The 17,492-nt window shown below is 48.4% G+C and overlaps 6 protein-coding genes across 6 annotated transcripts; 2 read left to right on the forward strand and 4 right to left on the reverse strand.

The window, feature by feature from the left end:
* Window positions 1-432: 432 nt before the first annotated feature.
* N7484_011648 (RNA polymerase II mediator complex subunit MED27 domain-containing protein) lies at window positions 433-1,666 on the forward strand (the record flags this gene model as incomplete). Its single annotated transcript, XM_057122035.1, has 3 exons — window positions 433-624; window positions 730-1,389; window positions 1,475-1,666. The coding sequence occupies 3 exons, from the start codon at window positions 433-435 to the stop codon at window positions 1,664-1,666; spliced, it is 1,044 nt and encodes a 347-aa protein (XP_056967789.1).
* A 96-nt stretch (window positions 1,667-1,762) lies between these two features.
* N7484_011649 (uncharacterized protein) lies at window positions 1,763-2,461 on the reverse strand (the record flags this gene model as incomplete). The annotated part of the gene is made up of 1 exon (XM_057122036.1): window positions 1,763-2,461. One exon carries the CDS (start codon window positions 2,459-2,461, stop codon window positions 1,763-1,765), a length of 699 nt encoding a protein of 232 aa, XP_056967790.1.
* A 1,178-nt stretch (window positions 2,462-3,639) lies between these two features.
* N7484_011650 (uncharacterized protein) lies at window positions 3,640-4,599 on the reverse strand (the record flags this gene model as incomplete). Its single annotated transcript, XM_057122037.1, has 3 exons — window positions 3,640-3,776; window positions 3,839-4,429; window positions 4,482-4,599. The coding sequence occupies 3 exons, from the start codon at window positions 4,597-4,599 to the stop codon at window positions 3,640-3,642; spliced, it is 846 nt and encodes a 281-aa protein (XP_056967791.1).
* Window positions 4,600-5,892: 1,293 nt separating this feature from the next.
* N7484_011651 (uncharacterized protein) lies at window positions 5,893-9,528 on the reverse strand (the record flags this gene model as incomplete). Its single annotated transcript, XM_057122038.1, has 3 exons — window positions 5,893-8,414; window positions 8,486-8,514; window positions 8,573-9,528. 3 exons carry the CDS (start codon window positions 9,526-9,528, stop codon window positions 5,893-5,895), a joined length of 3,507 nt encoding a protein of 1,168 aa, XP_056967792.1.
* A 1,135-nt stretch (window positions 9,529-10,663) lies between these two features.
* N7484_011652 (uncharacterized protein) lies at window positions 10,664-11,281 on the reverse strand (the record flags this gene model as incomplete). The annotated part of the gene is made up of 3 exons (XM_057122039.1): window positions 10,664-10,755; window positions 10,828-10,941; window positions 11,014-11,281. 3 exons carry the CDS (start codon window positions 11,279-11,281, stop codon window positions 10,664-10,666), a joined length of 474 nt encoding a protein of 157 aa, XP_056967793.1.
* Window positions 11,282-13,789: 2,508 nt separating this feature from the next.
* On the forward strand, window positions 13,790-16,934 carry N7484_011653 (putative protein kinase Yak1; the record flags this gene model as incomplete). Its single annotated transcript, XM_057122040.1, has 9 exons — window positions 13,790-14,378; window positions 14,431-14,660; window positions 14,713-14,912; window positions 14,978-15,137; window positions 15,200-15,459; window positions 15,529-15,648; window positions 15,707-16,065; window positions 16,119-16,368; window positions 16,433-16,934. The coding sequence occupies 9 exons, from the start codon at window positions 13,790-13,792 to the stop codon at window positions 16,932-16,934; spliced, it is 2,670 nt and encodes an 889-aa protein (XP_056967794.1).
* Between the last annotated feature and the right edge of the window lie 558 nt (window positions 16,935-17,492).

Here is a 17,492-nt window from a genome sequence, read left to right on the forward strand (position 1 = left end):
AAAGCGGTGGGGCCTCCAGGCCAATGATCAGCCACTGAGGCTGGTCCTAAGATAGTGAATGTGGCTGTGCTTTGTCTCCCGCATCTCCCTCGCATTCGCCAGGCGTCCCAGTGAATAACGCCGACAGTCAATTAAGGTGAAGTTTCTGGGGCCTGACCCCGTATCTGAAACACATTGGGATAATGCAAGCGGCTCCGACCAATTCGCCCATATAAATTTGCTGTCAATTTACTGGAGCGCCTCAAAAACGTTGATCGCTTCACTTGGCTAGGCCTATTGCTATAAATCCCCAGCGTGGGCTAGTATATCCGTTTTGCGGGGCCCCGCAGGTTTGAATCCTGCTCAAAAATCCCAGCTGTTGTGTTCAGACGAATCCTGGCTCGAGAGGACGGTCTGTTGGTCTGAAGGGTTTCTTTCCCATTTTCTCACATCATGTCTACCGCACCAACATCTGCTCCTGCGGGAAATTCAGCCGCTACTTCTCTCCCTATGAAGATTGAAAGACAAGCCGCCGGGATGCAAGGCACAATATCATCTGGCAATAGTAACGCCAAACCTGTCAACTGGGAGTCTGAGATCCAACTCGTGTCGTCACTAGCAAAGCTCCAAGAGCTCGAACGCAAGGTGAGTGTGTTGCGCACATTGTGCACATCACCAATCTCCCATGCTTCCATTCCATGTGGATAATGTATGCTTCGAGAAATTATGGCCCAAGGCTAACGTCACCAGATCCATGAAATCCGACAGTTCGTCCCAGCTGGACTTTTAGAACCAATAGTCCCAATATCAAGTTCAAACACAGTCTCGGCCAACAATCCCGCCGCTGAGACACCGGCAGCTCTGCGCAATGATCTTGAACATGCAGCTCATGCTCGACTTGCCAGCCTTGAACAGTTCCAGTCCATGTGGCGCGGTCCGGAGATGAAGCCTGTTTGGGCTCACGTTGAGGCGCGTTTGAGAGAGGCTAATGGTCAAATTCTCCAACCCACCAGCATGTGGGAGAAGGATTACGATGTTCTCCTTGCTGAGCTGACCAAAGCTGAGAAGACCAAGGAAGACGAGCGGTTACGGGAAGAAGAAGACGCCGAGCGAACAAAGGCTTTATCATCGGAAGGAGAATGGACTGCCGTCATTGAAAGATTTGAGCAGCGGAATGTTCCTGGTGTTCGTGTCATCAAGGGACAGAATCAGACTTCGCTGGCTATAGCGCTTTCAAGAGCCGGAATGGTCTTCCTGGTTGCGGGTGTGCAGGACCACAATTCACCCGCTGTGTCTGGGTGGCAGGTATCGAGCAGAGTAGCACCAGGTCGAACTACGACAAAGCTAGAGCAAGCCGTTCTTGAGTGCTTGAACTCCCGACCGCGCAAGTGGGACCTTGCTTTCTTACTGGTATGTGTTTCTACTCGGTCAATCAGAACAAAGACTTAAGATTGGTCGTCTCTGTATTGGTTCTAACTAATTTTTTTTTTTTAAGGACATGATCGCTTCATATGCAGATATCAAGCAAACACCTTGTATAAAGTGTGGCCAGCTCACCAACAACGCGGCTCAACTCCCAACAATCCGTTGCGCTCAATCCCCTCCACCCCCAACAGACGACAAATCTCGTCTCTTCACCTTCGACGCCTTTCATCCGAGCTGCGCTCAAGCAGGTATCTCTAATTGAAAGGAAAATCAAATAAAGGACCAAAGGCAACACCATTGGAATATCAAAATGCAAATCATCACGCCCTTCCATTCTAAACCCTATCACTCCATTAACTCACTCCTCATCCACAAATTCGTGATCATCATGCTCCCCATAAATGATATCATGCCAATAATTGGCCGGATACTCATTCCCATTCTGATCCCAATACCGCCTCGGCACATAATGCTTCTCCGTCCCTTTCTTATGACGCACCAATCCCCCCTTCCCTCGTGCCGTGCAATACTCCACACGACTCCACGTCCCCAGGTCCGGAACAGTATACTTCCGTTGACGGTAATCGTAGCGCTCGTCAACATCTCGACGGGCCCAGGGTACTTCAATATTAGGCTTGGATTTGGGTTTGGAACTATCCCGGCCCGAAGTCGAAGTCGAAGTCGAAGTCGAAGTCGAAGTCGAAGTCAAAGTTGAAATGGAAGTGGTAGCCCAGGAAGAAGAGGTAGAAGAGGCGGAAGCCGAACTAAGGGATTTGGGTGAAATGATATCTTCCCACCGATCCCAGTTCGTTCTTTGTGGTGATTGTTTGCTTCGGGTAGATGGCGTCGTTGAGGGTGTCAATCCTCCCGCTAGAGACGACGATCCAGATCTGGAAGACGAGGACTTTGTCTTTTCGCCAATAACACCGACGTAGATATCGGGTCCCTTGTTCGTGAGGACATCATGGAAGCGCCAGCGTCGTGGCCAGCTAGATGGGTTTCCTGGTCGAGGATCTTTGGGCCAGATCCAGCCTAGAGCCTGGGTTTGTGGCGCCATGACTCTTCTTTCTCTTTCGGTTTTAGAGGGAATAGAATTTAGGAGAGGAGGCAAATATTAAGTTGAAAACGGTTCTTGATCTAGTTTGGTTGGTTGGGGAGGTTGGAAATTGATATAGCAAAGGGAAACTGATCAAACATGTATGTATGCTTTATTCTCTTCGGCTGGTTGTTCCATGTTGGTACAACATTATGCTTGATTTTTTATGCATGGCAATTAAGGCTCTAGTCTACATGATACCGGAGGGTTCTGGCTTCCTTTCTTCTTCCATTTTTCCTTCTTTCTTTGTTTCTTTCCCATGCATAGGATTCACATGTTTGTTTATATTCTCTAACAAGACAGTTTTAGACTAGAAATCACTCAATGTGTATGAATATCGGGGCATGTTGGAACAACGCTAAAATCCTGTTTTACCAAATACAATGAAGATCCAACCAGGACAATGACACAATGACATCCTACCGCGGTTGAAAGAAAGTCAACTAGACCTACCCGAAACATTAAAACGAGCTCTTGTCTCATTACTTGCAGCAGGTAATACTGTCTAGCCCGAAAGAAAGGTCAAGGAAGAAAGGTCAAAAGAAAAGAAAAAAAACCCTCTACGCAATGAAAAAGAGGCTGCGACTAAGATGATGATCCAATATGGCTCTTCATCAGCTACGGGGTTCAGGGAGTTCGCCTAGGTGAGAATCAGTATTAAGCGAGCGACGAGTCGCAGGGATAAAGGTTGAAATTTGGCAAGGAAATTGCACCAGAGGCCCAAACAAGCAGACACCTGGAAGGCAGGAGGCAGACAATACAAGATATTCTACTCTAGTTGGGTGGGTACTCGGCTTGTATAACTACCTGACGCATAAGTGATTGGAGAAGGGCACATATTTGATAACATAGATTGTTTGAAATTCACAGGCGCCTGTTCTAGTAGAGATTTTATTCAATGTGATGATCATTAAATATAAACTTGATGCCAATTTTTCCAGTGAAAAAGAAAAAAGAAACAAAAAAACCAAAAGCTTAAGAAACATGAATGCATGCCGAGCTCCTTATATCCGAAAATGAAAAACGCCGTTTCCTTGCTATTAATCGTAATGTTTCGCTGTCAAGAGATGGATAACGCCCTAAACCAAAGAATATATCCATAAGAAGGTCATGTTGCTCTATCTCCAACTAGGGTGACCTTAGAGGGAGAAGAGGCCAAAGCTGCCCGCAAACCATGTGAAGGAGAGGACTGTGAGCATAGCCATGCCGACGACGAATTTGAGTCCTTGGCGGTTCGTGTCAGATAAAGCACCGTTACAAGTGACACAGAAGAATCCTAATGAGTTGTTAGTTGACTTTCACGTCAGATAATAAGAGCGAGGAAGAACGTAAACGTACCACTCAGTGATGTGGGACTCTGAGTGAAGTACATCCCGAAGGAATATCCAGTATCAGAGCCTAGGTAGCCTGCGCTGGCCGTGTCACTGAGAGACTTGTCCGCATCGTAGACGAAGAGCGTGTAGCTCGCAGTCAACAATGGGATAGTTGCGGTCTTCTCATACTCGCCGGTGTCCCAGATGGCAGTACCAGTGGCCTCCATGCTCATGTTCTTAGTCACTGTGTAGGTGGCACTGTTCAAGCTGCAGGATGCCACAACATCCACAGCTGTGGGGGACACGGTGACGGAGGTGTAGTTCCAGACGAAAGTGATATTTTGTCCGATCTTGTAATAAGTTGTCGTAGTGGAGTCCGGGGTGAGCATGGAGATGCCACCCGCGCCAGCAGCCGGGTTGATCGAGACCGAGGATGTGGTGGTGGATGATTTTGTCTTGGTGTTTTTAGATGTACCAGTGGTGGTGGAACCACTCGTTGTTTCATCACTGGCGGTCTTGGTGTTGGTAGAGGTATCGGTCTCACTGGAGGACTTGGTAGAAGTTTGGGAAGCGACTGAGGTTGTTTGTTCGGATGTTGATGCTGTGCTTGTCTCGTCTAAGGAACGAAGTCAGCAGGTCCGAATAGCGCGAGAGTAGACTGTACTTACCTGCACGTTTATCCAACATGTTACCTCCGAATACCTGCCCATAATTTGACCAGGGCCAAGCCGCGGCAATCGTCCCCAGCAGCAGAAAAGTGTACAGAATGCTCAAAATAGGCCGCATGATGATGGTCGTCGTGGAGGATACCAAGCGATTAGAAGAAGATGAATCAGGAAACTGGTAGGAAAGCGAAGATCCCCCTGATCGGAAAAGAGAGCCGAATCAACAACCCCTTGCACCGATTGACAGTGTGGATATCGTTTTTGTTGGGGATCGAAAGACTGCTGCCCACGTCCAAGGGAAAACCGGCAAACCTTCTTTGGCTTGGCAAGGATACCTGTGAAGCGGTTTGCCGTAGAGACAAGCGACCTAGAAGATGTAGAGGAGGAAAAACCGACACGCCGGACGATCTGGTGGACCCTGAATTCCGTCGATCACCGGAGAATGAGCTGTTTGTGTGGGGAAACAAAAGGCCTCAAAGGCCAACGAACTTCAAGCAAAACCAGCAGCGAACGATGCAGTCAAACGAGCGACATGAGCAAGAAGTGAGAGATGGTTCAAAGCAGAGTTTGTGAGGAGGAAGAAAAGGGTGTTTGAAATGTATTGCGGGGCTAAGCCCAAACTGGCCATGGTGGCTGTCAAGGCATGTGAGACATCGGGCCTATTTATAACACCATCCACTGAACAACTGATCAGGCCTACATACCCTGATTTCTTGTTCGAATATGTCTTCAAATTCAAGTTTGGAATCTCATATGACTTTGTTCATCTACCTTGAAAGGGGGGTATTGAACCCTGAAAACCCTAGGGATTATCCCCTCATCGCAAGACCCTGGTGACCCGCTCTCGGCAAAAATACTACAAATCAATCAATCAATTCGAGACTCTCCATATCGTCTCAATATTAGATCACAGATTTATTCCAGGGGCTCTCATCTACACTATTCTTGGGGTCTTTGGCTTATGCGGCAGGGCAGTCCTAGACTTGGCTGAGGTTTATCAGCTTATGTAATTCAATCTTGCCATCAGCATTGGAAGGTTGCATTGTATAGCCTGAGAAAGTCGCCTCACTTACACATTTTCATCAACTGTCGAACTCTGCCTCCACTATTAACTGAACCCAACAAGTTTAGCTTTTTGATTCCTGCTCAGGTATCTTACCATTTTTTTTTTTTTTTTTTTTTTTTTTGAAATTGGACCGTACATGCCAGTGACGCCACTTTAGGAGTGTTCAGTTCATACATAAGGCGAGAGGCGTGTTTTAAACATTCTTCGTGCGAAATTTACTTTTGGTCACAAACCTAAGGTAGGAATGAGTGTGTGGTTTCCAAAGGGTTAAGGAAGATTTGATATGACAGTTTTCGTATTGAGCGAGCACAGTTGAACTATCTCCTGAGTCCTGGGGGGAATTTATGACTAGTCTATATACGTGGTCTTCCTTCGACTCGACTTCTTTGCCATTGCGAGTGCTTTCTTCGAAGACAGTAGGGAGGGATGTTTTTCATCAAGCGTCCTCTGTTTTATCGCAACCACGTGCTTGAGGATCTGCACGGCCTCCTTAAATTGTCCATTTCGATGATACGCTTTTCCGAGGGCATGCTGAGACCCCAGTCGGTTATTATCTTCTTCGCCAAGCGTGTTCTCTCGTACCTCAACCACATGCTCGAGTTTTCGCACGGCTAGCTTGCTCTGACCGTTGGATCGATAGGCTACAGCGAGTAAATGCTGGGACGATAGTCGTTTGGAATCCTCTTCTTCAAGCGTCCTATCTCGTACCTCAACCACATGCTCAAGGATTTGCACAGCTATCTCACTCTGGCCGGCTGATTGGTGTGCTTTTCCGAGATCATGCTGGGACGACAATAGTTTAGGATCTTCTTCATTAAGCGTCCTCTTTCGCACCCTAACCACATGCTCGAGGGACTGGATGGCTAGGTCGGCCTGGCCGGCTGATTGGTATGCTTTTCCGAGATCATGCTGGGACGATAATAGTTTACGGTCTTCTTCGTTAAGTGTCCTTTTTCGTACCTGAACCACATGCTCGAGGAACTGGATGGCTTGCTCAATCTGGTCGCTTGATTGATAAGCCTTTGCGAGTACGTGCTGGCAGGATAGCCGTTCAGGGTTGTCTTCATGTAGTGTTCTCTTCCGTATCATAACCACGTGGTCGAGGAGCTTTATAGCCTCCTTAATCTTGCCGTCTGATTTATATGCCTTTGCGAGTGCGTATTGGGACGACACTAGATTAGGATCTTCTTCGTGAAGCGTGTCCTCTCGTATTTTGGCCACATGCTCGAAGATCTTGATGGCTCGCTTGATCTGGCCGTCTGACTGGTATGCCTCTGCGAGGGCCTGCTGGGACCCTAGTCGATCATGGTGTTTTTCATCACACTTTCTCTCTTGTACCCTGACCACGTGCTCGAGGAGCTTCACAGCGTCTTTGATCTTGCCGTTTGATCGATACGTTAATGCGAGTGAATACTGGTATGCTAGTAGAAAGCGATCCTTTTCATCGGCCGTCTCCTCTAGTATTGCAACTCCACGCTCGAAGATTTGCAGCGCTAGCTTACGCTGGCCATCTAATTCATATGCCTCTGCAAGCGCATGCTGGGACAATAGTCGATCAGTGTGTTGTTCCTCATCGTGTTGACTCTTCTGCCACATAGATACTTCTTCAAACAATCCAATAGCCTCTTTTGCTCGACTTTCAGCCATGGCGCAGCCTCCGGCCTTAGCAAGTAAGCTATATCTCTCATTTGTACCCTTGCTTTCACATCTATGAATAAGCTTGAGGGTGTGCGGTAGGTACGTTCTCCAGACCTCACGGCAGGTAAACTCATCAGAGGGGAAGCAGTCATCCATATGCTGAATCGCCTTCTGAATAACCTGTTGTGTATGGCCAGCCTTCTCTACCCACTGCCGTGTTGAGAGCTGAACCAAACCATGCATATCCAATTCCTTTCCATCATCTCTCCTGGTCAAAAATGCGTAGTCCCATAATGTTCCAATCGCAAATTCTGTGTTTTCTTCTGACTTCAGTAAAGGAAGCATTGATCGTGGAATTGCCTTTGGTTCAATATAGGACAAGAATTCCAACAACTCTGCAGCATCGGGCTCAGAATTCTTGATTCGTTCAAATGAAATGATAAAAGTTGTGGTAATAGCGTTATCCTTTGAAGGATATCGAGTGCAATCAAAGAATTTCCTGCTCGCGAGATCTGCTCGATTCTTTTCCGTCTTATGCATGAGCTTGAGATATTGTGAGATCGTTATACCAGTACGGCTAACATAGAACGCCGCCTGTGTGATAGCAAGAGGTAGGTAATGAAGCTCCTCTAGTAATTGAGTAGTGGACTCTTCGCAGAGCAATTCTTCACGGACGATCTTGGCAATAAAAGCCTTACCCTCTGTTAACGCCATCTTGTCGAGCTCGACTATGTCCTTTGTTGCAAATGTCACCGCTACCTCACGGTAACAGGTAGTGAGCAAGGTCACACCGTTCTCGCTGGCTGGGATGAACTGGTAAAGTTCAGTGATAAGTAAGTCGTGGTCATCGGCATTGTCCACGATGAAAAGCCACTTCCCAGCTGCATTCGATCTGAGGTAGTGATGGACTAATTCCCTAGCACTTTCGCTTGCATCTTCTGAACGTTGTTGGATTCCAACCTCCTTCACGATCTGCAAACACGCTTGCTCAAAGCTCTGCAAACTATATGCGGGAACCCAAAATATAGAGAATTCGGGCCTCGCTTTTTTAACCCAATGCGCAAATTGAAGAGCGACTTGAGTTTTGCCGATGCCACTTAATCCGAAAAGCGCTAATTTTTGAGTGTTCGCCTGGATAAAAAGCCTCTGTTGGAGTTGTTCAAGCGTGGTTTCTCGGCCGGTAAAGTGACGTTTGTCTAAGGATGGAACAACAAAGTATCGGAATTGGTGATCTGATATGATAATGGGTACTTAGTTTGGTATCCTGCGGCGGGATTTTGAAGAGTCGTCGTTGGTGAATTACCTGCTTTTGTCTCAGTCTTGATCTCTGACCTTGCGTTTACATTAGCATTCGTAAGACTGCGTTCACTTCTCAGATAAGAAGAATCACCTCTCGATCTCTTCCACGGGCAGGTAGCAAATTAACGCCCGTGCATAAGCGGCCGCCACTGCCGATGCGTACGCGTGCCATACATCGTTTTTATGCGAGTCGCAATAGTCGGAAATTCCACGGATAACCAGGCATGGAAAGCCTGTGAGAGCCCCAGCTGCTTCCATCTCGAAACAGAGCACACTATGCTCCCGCGCTAGCTCATCTCGCTGCTTAGCATTCTTCATGACCAGCTCCCCAGACGCTATTGTGCCTCTATGTACTACGACCCAAGACTCTTCTTCTTCGTCTGGTATTCGCTTGATGCGCTGTTCCTGCGGACAGGCACTTTCTTCGCAGGAAACATCTTTCACCTGGTGTTCACAGTCTGGGTGGTAGAGATGATCGTTTTCAGCCCCTGGAAACTTAAAGCGACTATTAATTCGGCGCTTGGTTTGAAACCTCTTCAAATTGGTCCAAATCGGGTCGTAGTCCATTCCTTCACGCTTCACTTGCAGAACTCGTGCAGCGCTGAGAAGAGCTTGTGGTGGGGGACTAAGACAACCTGTGCGTTCAAATTGGCCTGTCTTCGATTTTCCATGATCATACTGCACCACTCCGGAGTGTATTCCTGTCGGATCACTAACCACCACATGCCCGAGGCGGATCATTCCATGCCGTGTCTTTACAGGTACACCACCCCCAATGCCCACTAATAAAACGTACTTGAGGGACGAGAATGCCATCCTCATTTGAGCGATAACACTGGCGGCAAAACAGTTCCCTTGACCAGGAAGGCCAGCGATCACAATGTTTTGCTTATTTATACTGCCAAGGATGTACACATTCTCATCCCCAGGTCGTAGTGGTAGCCCTTCATGTTCCTCATCTAACATTTGCATTGCCGCGATTTGTTCCACCTCCAATGGACAGATCCATCCCACTCGATACGCATCGTGCCTCAATCGTTGCGGCATCTCCGCTCGCTCGTAGTTATTCAAGAAAATGAGGTTCGCAAAGCCTCGGTTTTCGCAATCATTCAGTTGGTATATAGAGTGTTCACAAATTTAGGCGAGCGAACATTTATTCAACAAGGTAGGGAAAAGCAATGAGGCTCCAGTGGAATATGACGGCAGAGACATCTTGTCCTCAGCCTCAACATGAAGAGAGGGGTAGTACTAAAGTACCAAAGTACGCGCCTAGTACGTTTCAGAGTGATTGGCCAACGAGGCACTTTTAACAGTCGTAATGTGCTAAGGTGACGAGTTTGCATGAGCCTTTCCTGTCTATTGGTCGCCGAGCTGTGACTAGGCTGTACAGCCAGCCGGTGGATTTCCAGATGGGGCTTAGGCAGCCGGGCACGAAGCTGCCCTATTCGATGAGCCCTGGAGGCAGACTTCACGTTCTCTCTTACCATCTATGACTCTGTCTAAATGTACCCATTCTATGTATAGAAACGCTCCTTGGCCATGAAAAATAAATATTCTACTCAGGATTATCTCTCATCCTCCAAGGTCTTACTTCGGCCACCAGGAAATTGCTTTTCCAGATAAGGCCTCTCCTCGTCTTCTCACTTTTCCATGAAATGACTGACACTATCACAGAGCCGAAAATAAATCTACTTATGTAGATATATGTGCTCAAATCAGATAATAAAATAAAGCCTGTCAAGATGCGACGCTATTGGTATCCCAGTTTTCAAGGGTGAGCGAGTGCCAATCGAAGATCAACCAGGAAATCTGAAGAATTCCCAATCACAAACAATCGAGAAATCTCATGGAAAGGTATCGAATTTGGCGTTACATCTGTATAGTTCAAAGAAGTTATTATTGTGGGGGAGCAGATATTTACCCATAATCAGCCACCCCGAGGTCTGTGGCACAACAAACTTTAACCTCAGCGATCAAGCATTTATTTAAGGTTACAGGTAGGCAGATCTTTACGTAGAAAATGAACATATTATCATTAAACTCCAGTCTAACCAATATTTAACCAGGATCGCAGTAAATGTACAGTCGTGAAAATAGCCTCTTTTTCATCATAATCGAGGAAGATCGAAAACAATACCATCGCAAACTCAAGAAACGCCCCCTATCCTGAAATCCTAGAATTTTAGGAGGAAGCCTTGAGCTCGACGGTATCACACCCGGTGTAGCTGCCAGTCTCGGCAAGGTTGACATAGTAGAGGGCGCTATCAGTGCAAGCTAAAAACACCAGTCAGCCTGGGGTTTGAAACAAAGAATCGAATGTTTCGGAGAAGAAACAATGGAACTTACCAAGCCAGCCACCCCAGTTCTTGTTCGAGGTCTCCAGGTCGCCATCACTGGCAAAGCTGAATCCTGTGCTACCGGTCGTGGGGCTCACGCTCACTTCAACGGGAGCCTTACGATCTAAGATTGGATCTGTCAGTTTACCTTGGGAACAAAAAGTGGCGAACGAGCCAAGGTTGAAGGGTAACTTACCATCCTCGGAAACGAGTGCAAGGGCCCACGGTGCGCCGTTCTCCGCTTGGTACCGCACGGTGCCGTTCGAAAGGTAAAATGAGGCTGCGTCACTCGCACCACCAGTAAACACCGCCAGACTATTGAGAGGGCCGGTAGACTTGGTGGTGAGGTACAGGTCGTTCAGACTGCTGTTGGATGCGCCCGTGGTCTGCAGGCTGAATGTTTTGGTGGCAGGGCCAGCAGAGGCGGTGGCGGCGAGGAGAGCCAGAGTAGCGAGGAACTTCATTTTGGCTGTGATTTGATGATGATAAGAGATACCTTTTTTGCGAGAAATAAAGAGAAAGAACGGGTTCAACTGGAAGTAATGATAATTAGGAGTTAATAAACCCAAGATGGGGGCCTGAGATATTTAAGCCTGAAAAGGTGCTGGGGGTTGGAAAAGCTGGGAAATCGTGTGGAGAAACCCGCCACCGAGTGGGTGAACTTGTGAGGATCCACGATCGTGGGTTCCTTGGGCTGGAGATTTTTAGTGCGAAGCGGGCAGTTCTGTGGTTGGTACTACATAATACTATTGTTTCGATGAGATCTGCAATTCTCTCCCTGACTTCACAGTACAGATGATCGAGTTCGTGCATCTTTTGAAACTGCATGTCCCACCTGCATCGTCAAAGTCGAGTCAAGGGAATCTACCCACGGCCTTTTGCATTAGTCTCGCTAGTGTCGTACAGCGTAGCTCGTCTGCTTGATCTGTTTCGTTTAAATGGGCAGCTTTCTCCAGTGAGTGGAGTATGGGCATTTGCCCCAGTCACTAGCTTCTTGGCCAGCCACCAATCACAGTGAAACACCTTTGACGATCATCTCCACTTTGGGGAAGAGAAACAAGAGCACCCGAAACGGATGTCATTAGGAAGCTTTGAAGCTCGAGGCGATTGATATCAGATTGCCTAAAATAGCAAATCATTCTAAAAGTGCATTCACAAAAGAATAAAATGATAGAATATGTTCAAGTACGAAGTACTCGGTGGTACTGTATGTAAGAAAAGGTCCAAATCGAGGATAGGCAACCAACTACGTAACCATGGATTTTGCCCGCAGCACCAGACCCCTGAACCCTTAGATTGTACTGATGTGATTGACCCACAGAATTTCCAAGTTACCCTTGGAAGTGCTGAGGATTTCTAGCACGAGCCGTGTGATATTCATGTTTCCATTTCGATCATGCCCATGTCCCATGGACAAATGCGATCATGTCCGAGGGAACCCCGGGTGGAGCAAACCGAATGGAAGATGCAGCAATGAAGATTGGAGGCGAGCATAGCCGGTGCCTTCCGAGCGGGAATGAATGGGCAGAATGCTCTCGAAATAAGCAGGCTGACACTACAGTACAGTACAGTAGTAGGCTAGTAGCTCAAGGGTCTTGGGGCGCAAGGGACTGTCTCACAACCAACATCCTTACACTTTGGAATATCATTCGCAAGTCTCAGCGTTGTACAAAGCATTTGTCCTAGCATTGGAGGTATAATTACATAAAATCAGAATGGCATTCTACCTATCTGATCATACTACAATTGATGAAGGGCTTAGCCAGTAAATCACAAACCACGGCCCCTCGTGCTTGGGCTTGGACTTCACTGGACTCGAGGCGGAGAGACCCTGATTCAGCTTTTGACTGGCAGATTGTCACCGCTTTAGTACAGTAATCATGTGATGAGTCATCCGGTCTGGACAGGGCAACTAAATAACTTGACTAGCTAGCTACATAACTATCTTAAACTCTAGGCTAGAGTCCTGGTATTGGAAAACATACGGTCGAATTTTGCAATTAGTAATAAGAGCCACAGCGTCTTGATAGAAGTGAAGTTTGAAATACTGTGACTAGACCACGGCTTGTCCAGATCCTCATACACCCCAACGACGTATGAATCATGATCAATAGATAAATAAATGGGCAAGGCAATGGGCAATAAGCGAAGGTGATAGAAATCGAATGAATGTTATAAACATTTGAAGGAGCCAGATCGGACTCTTAGGCATTCAGGCTGCGACACTTTGGCAACGCTTTGGCAGTTGGGTATGCAATGACGCGACGATCCTGGGCGACACGTCGCCGAGGAGACCACAATCCTCCAGTCGTGAGATCACCAAATTCAATAGATCCATTTCACTCTATGTTGTACAGCGTAATTTCATAGCGTAGAATCACTCGGACATGCATCTCTGACCAATGCTTCATGACGATCGTTTTGCCTGTCAAAAGTTAGATCGAGATTGAGAGTTCGAGAGAAAGACCTCCACTTCCCACAACTTACCCTTCTCCCTCCCCTCCATCTCCACAGATGATCTGTGGTTTTTGATGTGTTGGAGCTTTGGATTTTGGTCATCTTGACAGGTTCCCTCTCTTTTCTTCTTATATTCTACAACTTTAGGGGGTTTCCACCTTTAGCTCTCTTTGACCCCCAAAACCACATTCTGTGACTACGTCGGTGGCAGACCCGCCCCCCTCCAATTTCTCATTCCTTCTCATACGGAGTTCTTGAGACTTCGATGATGAGGCGTTGCGAAAACTAACATCCACATCCCCCCAATCGCTTATTTCGCAGGGACCTGTGGTCCCCTTGCGATCGCGCTTCTCGCGTGTGTTGTGTCTGATTTCCCCTCCCGCACTCCCCACGCAATCCCCCCCGATCGCATTGTGGCTGCCATACGGTACACGACAACGCCCAATTCTCCCATTCTATTTTACCCCAACTCTCCAGAATTCCGAACGTCATAGAGTCGTGACTTCTCGTCCAACATGGATTCTGGATGGCAACCCTATCAGGATCCCCTGATGGGCCGTCCCGCGCAGTTCAATACCGGATTGGCTGCCCATCCCCAGCAAGCCTCGAAGTACGGTCAGCCACCACAGTCACAGCCCCCCGTCGGATACACCTACGAGACATTTCAAACTCCTGGCACTTCGTCCAAGGCCCCTTCCACCGGCCCAAACTCCAAACCGGTATCCATGGCCTCGTCTCCTACCGCCACGCCACGTAGTCGGGATTATGTCACCGATGCCGATACCACCATGGAGGACGCCGACCCCTACAACCGCGCCAAGTACCCATCGAGGCCAAATCATCACAGTCGCGCCTCGTCCCAATTTCTTGCGCAGACTGAAGAATCCTCGGCCGCTCGCAGGTACTCGCCGATGAACGCTCTGTCGCCGCCCATGTCATACCCAACGAGCCCCGGGAAGCAGGGCTCCGGCTCATACTTCTCGCCCTCGTCAAACCAGTCACGACGGTCGCCGGGTCGAGCGGGAGACTACTCGTCTCCGCCGCAGGGCTATCAATCGCCGCCTTGTGAGCGATCATTTTGTCCTGTTGCACATGAGTCTCTGTGTGCTAACCTATAACTAGCGAATCGCCCCCCTAAACTTCCCCCCCCTCCAAGCGTCCGACCTCAGTCCCGATCAGTACTATCCACCTTCCGCGGGCTCTCACCTTGGGAGTGCATTTGCGCCTGAAAATCGATCCCCACGTTCCGGCTCCTTGCCGTCCCAAGTTCCGGGCCGAGGTCCAGTTCCCAAGTTCAAGAAGGTCGAGTCGGTGCAGAGTCTCAAGGGTCGGGTTCACGACCAGCCGGCTTATCGACGGGCAAACCCAGAGGGTGGCTTCATCAGCGTTCGTGGCCTGCCATTTTTCCTTCGTCGACTTGTCAGCTTACCTTTTACAGCCACTTCATGCCTTGACTAGTCACCTCCCCGCGACCTATCGTATTTGCAACCCGAACTTCAACTACGAGTCATCCAGAAACCCGCGCCGAGTTTTGACAAAGCCTAGCAAGGGTACCAAGAATGATGGCTACGATAACGAGGACAGTGACTATATTCTCTACGTGAACGACATTCTGGGCAGTGAGGAGGCCGGTCACAAGTATGCTTTCTGGGTCCCGTTATCACCGGATTTATAGGTCTAAAGGTCTAATTATTGCCTCGCAGGAATCGCTACCTTATTCTCGATGTATTAGGCCAGGGCACCTTCGGTCAGGTCGTGAAATGTCAAAACCTGAAAACCCAAGAGGTTGTGGCGGTTAAGGTTATCAAAAATAAGACCGCCTATTTCAACCAAAGCATGATGGAAGTCTCCGTCTTGGATCTGGTATGCAATTACATCCCCGGCAGCTAATATTGATAGCATGCACTAACTCTACTGTCTCGCAGTTGAATAGCAAATACGACAAGAATGACGACCATCATCTCCTTCGTTTGAAGGACACTTTCATCCATCGCCAGCATCTTTGTCTTGCATTTGAATTACTCAGCGTTAACCTTTATGAGCTCATCAAGCAGAACCAGTTCCGAGGACTGAGTACAACACTTGTCCGTGTGTTTGCGCAACAGTTATTGAATGCTCTCAGTCTCTTGAACAAGGCCCATTTAATCCACTGTGATCTGAAACCAGAGAATATCCTCTTGAAGAAGTAAGTCGAGAGAACCCCACCTCACCTTTGATACCCCCCTTCTTACTGATGTTCGTACAACCGCTACAGTCTTGAAAGCCCAATCATCAAGGTCATCGATTTCGGCTCTGCGTGCGACGAACGCCAGACTGTCTACACATATATTCAATCACGGTTTTACCGTTCACCAGAAGTTCTGCTTGGTCTCCCGTATGTATCCCCAGTCTCTCATTTCTCCCTCTATGAGCTCTTCCGCTGACTGGACTAGGTATTCATCTGCAATCGACATGTGGTCTCTTGGATGCATTGTCGTCGAGCTCTTCCTGGGGTTGCCTCTGTTTCCTGGCTCTTCCGAATATAATCAAGTCTGTCGAATTGTCGACATGATGGGTTTGCCTCCAGCATGGATGTTGGAGATGGGTAAACAATCGGGCGAATTCTTCGAGAAAACGCAGGACGAATTTGGGCGAAAGACCTACCGTCTCAAAAGTCTGGAGCAATACTCAAGGGAGCACAATACCAAGGAACAACCCAGCAAGAAGTACTTCTCTGCCTCGACACTGGAGGAGATTATTCGAAGCTACCCCATGCCGAGGAAAAATATGAAGCAGAATGAGGTCGAGCGAGGTAAGTTTCCACTTGGTTTCATCTTGAAGGCCAGGTGTCTAATCATCGTGCAGAGTTGAACAACCGCGTTGCCTTCATTGATTTCGTGCGCGGTCTCCTGTCCATCAATCCCCTTGAGCGATGGTCGCCCCAACAAGCCAAACTGCACCCATTCATCACACAACAGAAGTTCACTGGTCCATTCGTTCCCCCAATGAATTTGAAGTACGCAACTATCAATAAGACCGTTGCTCCAGGTGTCCAGCAACAGCAACAAGCGGAAGCTACTAGCAAGCAGAGAGCAGCTCAAGCAGCGCAGGCACAGTCTGTGCAAGCACAAGCTGCGTACCCGGTGCAAATGAATCCATACCAACAGGCCCATGCTCAGGCCCCCCCGCCTCCCCCCCATGTACAATGGAATGTATCAGCAGCAGGGTGGAGTTCCGCCGCCGCCTTACCCCACACAGCCTCCTGGGTATACTAGCCATCAGATGGGTATGATTCCAGGTGGAACCCCTGGTCAAATTCCCCAGCCGCAATATGGTCCAGGACAGAGTCTATATGCCCAAGCAACAACGCGGGCTGGTCGACAACGTGCATCAACCATGGATCCACAAGGTGGCATTCCTCCGACGATCCAACGTGTGGCGAGCCACCTTGATCCCAATGCTCCGATTCGCTTACAGCCTAGCCCTGCTTACTATCCACCTCCTCCCGATGGTTACGTGGACGCCAATGCTCAACGTCGTCGTGGTAGCCGGACCGGAGGAACCAGCAATAGCAGTAGCAATGGCAACGGCAGTGGGAATCAAAGAAATCGAGACTTTATCCGCACCCTTGAAGATGGGGTTCTGGGTGAAAGTTATATGGGCCAAAACCAGTGGCACTAAAAAGGGCCGGGATAGGCACCTCAAAGGACAAACGTGTTTATATGGTGTCTGAGAATCTGGTTTACTGCTTGCAATGTTTTTTCTACGCAGTCAAGCATCCACGCGCCTGGTGCGTGCGCCCTTGCTGGAACGTTGTTCCAATGCCTTGCCGTGTCTTGTGGAACTTTTGCTTGACTCATCCACCCCCCTCTCGTCCCACGAGGCTTCCACTAACGGTCTCCAGCCTGACATTGTGTACCTTAGCCTGAGTCATTGCTTGACGGGCACTTTGAGTTGGACCATGTGGTCTTGAGTCACAAGTGACATAGATCTGAAAGTGGACATCAGGGCTGAGGGGGCGCGATCGAAACAATGCTTTTTCTACTTTTTTCCTGATGTAGCGTTGTGTCGAATCCCACGGTGACATGCACCAGGATGCAGTGACCGAAAGTTACGATTCTGTATGTACTGGGCCATGATCAAATCGCATCGCCACTTTGATTTCCTTTGCTATGTTTGTCCTGCAAATGATTTGGTGCGCTCGGGTCTATTACACCCGCGACTCTGCTGCAACTTTTT

The sequence above is a fragment of the Penicillium longicatenatum genome, assembly GCF_028827895.1.
Source record: "Penicillium longicatenatum strain IBT 33135 chromosome Unknown contig_7_segment0_segment0, whole genome shotgun sequence".
Lineage (NCBI taxonomy): Eukaryota > Fungi > Ascomycota > Eurotiomycetes > Eurotiales > Aspergillaceae > Penicillium > Penicillium longicatenatum.